The sequence below is a fragment of the Morone saxatilis genome, unplaced genomic scaffold (assembly GCF_004916995.1).
Source record: "Morone saxatilis isolate NCDOM2014 unplaced genomic scaffold, NCSU_SB_2.0 Contig14, whole genome shotgun sequence".
NCBI lineage: Eukaryota > Metazoa > Chordata > Actinopteri > Moronidae > Morone > Morone saxatilis.
This window is the reverse complement of record NW_023339696.1, coordinates 5964299-5970742: the sequence shown is the minus strand read 5'-3', so window position 1 is coordinate 5970742 and position 6444 is coordinate 5964299. Positions and strand designations below refer to the sequence as shown.

The window sequence follows — 6444 nt, the reverse complement described above, 5'->3', positions numbered from 1 at the left end:
GGTTCTCGTTTTTTGCTGTGACAAAACCCCTTAACTGACAACACAGCCATTAGAGCAGCTCTGGCTCTTAATGAACACCGATACGCGGCCCAGCTGGAGCTGCCTAGTTAAGTTTGTGCGCACCGTAGGGAGATGTGTCTTCTATTGGGATATGTGTCTGTGAGTGTTTTTTCCCTCCTCCACATTAGAGCAGTTTGTTTGGATGCAAAGTTCGCACAAATGACTTCTGCTCTTACTAACCTGTGCTCTGCAACGGCAGGCAGTGCCATGACTCAAATGAGGAGAGAGCAGATTCCAGTGGGCCACATTGTAGACCTCTTTTTAAATGGACAGTTCACCCCAAATTAAAACTGTTTTCCTCTTACCTGTAGTGCTAGTTATGCATCTCGCTTGCATCGGTGTGAGCTGCCAAGTTTTGGAGATATCAGCCAAAGAGGTGTCTGCCTTCTTTCGAATATAATGGAACCAGATGGCACTCGGCTTGTGGTGCTCAGAGTGCCAATAAAAATAAATTTGAAAAACTCAACAGCAATGTCCCTTTCCAGAAATCATGACCCAGTTACACCCAATCCTAATAATATAACCCACAGAACTTGTTATGAGCATTTTCATGGAATAGAAAAAAAAAAATAGTTCCTGCAACTCAACTAGACTGAGAAATAGCCCTACAGGTCAGAGGAAAAATATGTTGATTGTGTGCTGAACTGTCCCTTTAAGGTCTTAGGTCACAGGGTCAAAATTCTAGGAGACTTTATTTCAAGGCTCTTTGAAGAAAAAACCCCAGAATTCTCACCCTAAAAGATTCACCGAGAGGGTCATCGTATTGGATCTGCTCTCTTCTCGTTCGTGTCATGGAACTGACTGTGGTTGCAGAGCACAGGTTCGTGAAAGCAGAAATCATTTATGTAAACCTTGCATCCAAACAAACTGCTCCACTAAGCAAGACTAATGAGCACAAAACAAAACAAAAAAGAAATGAAAAATTACACTATTACTTACGCTCCACAGCTGACAACTGCAGCGTTTTGGGATTCGATATGCGTGCATATTTAGCAGCGTGTTTAAAAATAACTTCACAAATGTGCTAATTTTACTTTCTTCCCCCCTGACCCACACATCTCTTTTCTTTTCACCGTCAGCATTGATCTGCACCGCTGTGAGCTGCCTTTTTTTCCAGACTTCATCAAATACCACCAAAAATACACACATCAAAAGTTATTAGACAGCCAAACAAATAAGTCCATGTGTGCAAACTTGTATTGTAGCTGCACAGACCCCAGAACAACACAGTTCACCTGCATAAAACAGTAACATGAGCAATCTCTTTCTTTATTTCTTACTTGCTTCCTCTTTTATTTTTCTTCCTCCAGCTGGTTTGCTGGCCGTATATCTCGCGGTGTGGCAGAAAGTCGACTCAGGCACAGGGAGTGTGGGGCTTTTCTGGTCAGAGAGAGTGAGAGCGCCCCGGGCGAGTTCTCCATGTCCGTCAGGTAGGAGATGAAGGATCAATCAAGGATCCATATTTTGCACATGCATGCTTATGTCTGAGAGTTGATTTGTACATATACACCACTCACATCTATGTATTCTTTTTTATCAGGGTTTCAAGCAGTGCTGGAGCCCTATAGTTTCTGTTTTCGTTATTCTCTTTTTTACTTGCTTTCGTTTTCTTTTTTTCTTTCTTACTTATTTTCATAACCGTAAGACCAAAAGTCACCAATATGGTCAGGCAGAGTGCAAATTCCACCCACTACACAGGCACCTAAAATGACACTCATTGACCTTAAGGTTATGCTGTAACAATCACGTTTACGTTTTTTGCAAATTATCTAAAAAAGGGCTTGGCTTTCTTTCTTTTATTCTGTCAGTTCATCTGCATGTTTGCTCCAATGCTCTCAAAATGTAAAAAACTTTTTACTCAGTTTTCTGAGAACTAGTCAGAGGCCGTCAGGCCAATCATCCTGAAAGTCAGATTCATCTACGGACTTTGTTGATCAAAGCGTCTTTGAGTTCAATTTAACATACACGCTCATTAATCGCAATTGGCTTACACTACTGAAACCAAACGTGGTGCACATGTTCGGATGCCAGGTCTGAGGTTCGCTGCATGGTCTTGAGATAAACAAAGGGTTTTCCCCAATGTAAAAAGTTTTTCATGTATTCACATGAAATCTGGTTTGGATGATTTAAGGCCATGACTCAGTTGATGCACGGAATATTGGTAATGATTACTTAAAGTGCCCATTTACAACAAATCAAAGTTTCGTTACCAGACTGAATCACCCGTATGTCCTACAGAGCTGAAATTATTTCCTCACATCCACTGAACTGTGACAGAAGTCAGACCTATGTTCAGTTCAGAAGTCCATCACTCTATATTTTGGCCAATGTGGTGATTCATGCATGTGTAAGTTGTTCGTTTTAAAGTGCTTCTTGTCTCAACATGCTTGCATCCCGATCAGTGCGACTTGCAGCTGTATTTACATGGTATTCCTATTCTCCATGTATCCTCTTATTACTGCAACAGCCCTGTTTCTCCACAGGGATCATTAAAGTTTCATTCCATCTCTTGGAATCTAATTCACTTGGCAAATCTATGTAAACATATACTGTATGCAAGGGTGCACACATCCCTGCATATGCAGCATTGCCATCCCCTGTTGTCATTAATAAAATTCTGAGCGTGTGCGTGCGTGAGTGTGTGTGCATGTGGTGTTTATGTTGGTGGCAGGGGATCAGAGGAGCAGGCAGAGGAGGGTAAAGAGGATAAGTTGCAGGGTGGAGGGAGAGGGAGGATCTGCAACCCCTCTGGCCTGATGTGAGCTAATCCTGTCTGGCACACTGCGGCATCTGGAGCTGCCGATGGGGCCCGAATGGTGGTCTTGCCGGGGGGGGGTGGCAGTCAAGAAGGTAGCCGAGGCTTGCCGTGGTGCTCCTTGGGGCTGTGTGGATATTGGAGGTGGAGATTTGGGGTGTGTAGGGGGTTGGGAGACTGCATTTTTGCGGTAACGACTTGGAAGTAAGGGTTGGCTCTACTCCGGGCTGCTGGGGCTGTAAGACGAACTGGCGTCAGTTCAAGGGGTTACAAGTTGGATTTGTGGGTTGTTTTGCAGTTGGTTCTGACAATGTCTGGGTAGGATATCTCTCTCCCAGTGGATTTAGGACAGACTTTTGGAAGCATTAATACAGGAAAGGAGAGGGAAAATAAGTTGTCTGCATTAAGGGAATTGGAAGGGAAAATTGGAGGGAAGGAGGAGAAGCTGTGTTTGCCAAGAGGGGACAGAGAGGATTTTGATGCTACTTGCTTTTTTGGCTTTCTGTTGATGTCTCTCTAGCTGTTGTTGCTGGATGGCTTGGAAATTGGGTCAGGTGTTTGCGTGAGTGTGTGGGTTTGTGTGTGTATGTGTGTGTGTGTGTGGTCCTCGCAGTGCTGACAGCTCCACTGTCAGAGGAGACGTCCTGACAGCAGTAACTGTGAGAACTTCAGTCCCGGCTCAGCTCGGTCCAGCTTTGACGTCAGACCGTGAAAATCTGATCCGCTTTCGCAGCCACGAATGGAGCCAGAAAATATACAGGAAAACTGCTGGTGAAGTTATCAGTTAGTCAATATAGCTATGTATAATGAGACAGTTTGATGATACATTGACACTGTGGGTCTGTTACACTTCCAGCTATTATTAGCTGGATAATTTGGTTGGGATGAAAGGTAATTGTCACTTTAAAGTCAAAGAGATGCACCATGAGTCATTTTCTTTACACCTTAGTCACCACGAAAGTATGTCATGGTGTTAAAGGTCTATTTGTGAAGTTGTGACACCTTATTGTGGAGATAAATAATTCCATCACGACAGAATTATTTGTCATAAAAAGTCAGCCCCGTTTCCCTTTTGGTGTTTTAATTGGTTCTAATGTTGCATTTATCGGGCTTCATTTCCAGCACAAAATACAATAACAACATTTTAATTAACCATCAGAAAGCAGTTGCTGGGTTACTGAACATTGCAGGCTTGTTTATCATTTCAGTGCATTCGTATTATGAAAAATGCACACTGGGGACAGGGTTTTACAAATAAGTCATGACTGCAAGCCCCCCACTAACCAGAAAATTGTGACATTGCAATTTTCAGATAATCAACAGGTTTGAAATGGTTCATTGGGCCAAAAGAATAGAATAAAAGAACCTTTGATCCTTGACTTTAGTCACCAAAATTGAAGAGGTATTTCCTTTGGACAGTGGTTAAACTATGGCAAGAAAATAATAAATAATAATAACTCTTTTATTTGTATGCCTGAATATATTGAGTGGAAAAGGAATACTGGAACTATAAAATATCCACCAATGATTGCAAACTTCCCAACGGTCTCTAAAACATCCAGAAAAAATAACACAGACGTGACCCCAGTGTCCTCAATAGTGGTTCTGACTGGGGACCTTTCAGGTGATCAATCTTTATTGGAAAATCACTCATGAAAGCTTAATGTGGGCTGAATTGGAGATGTATTGTCCGTAGACAGAATAGAGGGCTGACTTAGTTTGTGTTCAGAATACTTTTTGAAAGGTGGTTATGAGAGAATATGTGACCAGGGACTAGTTTCAGACTATGCGAATCAAACTGTCCCAATGGGTTATTTAGTAGCTTATTTTTGGAAAATGGAGCAAAGTGATGCCAACCTAGACTTTTATAGAGAGGGGTGAGGAATCCATTTTGCTTAGCTGGGCTTTCACAGTGCTCTTTGACTCAGTAGTGGATTCACTCAAAGGATATGTTTTTCTGGGTCTCCCACAGTGCTTTACTATGGTGCATTCCTGGTCCCATTCTTTTTGGTGTTTTTCTCTCTCTTTCCGAGAAGGGACATGACTTCTCACTTCCTTGTTCATGCTCTGCCACAATCACTATCAATATCAGTCCTTCCACCTACACGTACAAGTCACGGCTGAATATAACAACCCCTTGTACAGTCTCCATGAGTCATCACATTCTAGCAAATCAGTAACTGAGGCAAAACACTGAGGGAAAAGTGGATATACCAGAGAATTGCAATAATTACTCATCAATATATAACTCACCTTTAATTATTTTAAATGTCCATTCAAGGGCTTGAGTTACCTTTACTTTCTGAACAGTATCACACAAACATCTATATATATAAATATATATATATATATATATATATATATAGTTTTGTTTAAAATAGGCAATGTAGTTTATTTTGAGTTAGTCCCACATACCCTCTCTGGTACTGTAAATACTCACTAGATTACCAATTGTGTATTAATCCATGGCTGAAAATAGTCCCTGACAAATGCACTATTCTGCTCCTGTTGAAGTAATGTTTGCTAAAAACTACAATGTCTGGAAATAATGAGCCTCCAGCCAGTGGGCTCAGAGCTGAGTGCAAAAGACAGGGAAGAGAAGAGAAGGTATTGAGAGGTGGACCAAGACCTTATCCTTTAAAGGAGTCATTGGGAACACTTAGGGTTAAAATTATACTCATTTATTTGGCTAAAAAAGCCGAAAGACTCTCCACAATTCACAGCTTAAAATGTTTTGTGGCACTAACAACAACTAAAGACAGTGGCCTCAATTTGGAAAATCATCTGCCCTTTCACTTCAACTTAGAATTGATCTACAAGCCCATCACAACAACATTTTTCAGGTATGTCTCTGTGTACGTGGTTGTTTGACATTATTAAGCAACAGCCAATTCTCTAGGGAATGTTCATGATGGAGCCAGATGTAACTGATGGCAGAAATATGACCCAGCAGTAAAGCCTCTATATCTGCCCTATATCTGTGTGCTAAGTTTCATTCTGTTTTGCCAAGTCTAAATCACTGCAGGGTGTGGAAAGTCGTTTACAGATATCATGGTGTCTAAATGGATTTTCTCTAACAGGCCACTGTTTGTATGAACCCAGAGCATTTTCCTTCTCGGCCCAAGAATCTTCCAGCGTGGCAGCAAGGTGGAGGTTAAAAAGGTTTTGTTTTGCCCAGCAGAATTTTCAACCTTGTGTTATTAATCAAGCACATTAAATTAAAACACGACCACAATGGTTATCTTTGCTAATTGGGACAGTAATGAAAACAACTACACACAGAATATCTTACCTATGGCATCTCCTTGTTCATGGACCATACTGGCCAGATCCTTCATGATTTGACTGACGTCCAGCATGTCCCTCTACGGAGAAAAGACACAGTAATGTTACACCACTGTTCAACCTCAGTGTCTGTCTGAGTTTAGCCACTGGCACGAACTGGCAAACACCACATTATTGATTGAGAATTTTATTTCAAACATATAAAAACCAACAAAAACACTAAAAATAAGATAAAATAAAAGTGAAATGAAGAGAAATATACAATAAGAGAAAAAAAGAAAAGAAAAGAAAACGAGAACAGGTCAAACCTGTACATGCAACAGCTCAGTTGTTAATTTCTCATA

General features: G+C 41.2%; 1 protein-coding gene across 1 annotated transcript in view; it reads left to right on the top strand.

The window, feature by feature from the left end:
* The window catches only part of grapa (GRB2 related adaptor protein a), a 31595-nt gene that overhangs the window by 5329 nt on the left and 19822 nt on the right, over positions 1-6444 (top strand). Inside the window, exon 3 of the mRNA XM_035655709.1 lies at positions 1371-1490. Coding sequence (XP_035511602.1) covers positions 1371-1490 — 120 coding nt within the window. The remainder of the gene's footprint in view (positions 1-1370; positions 1491-6444) is intronic.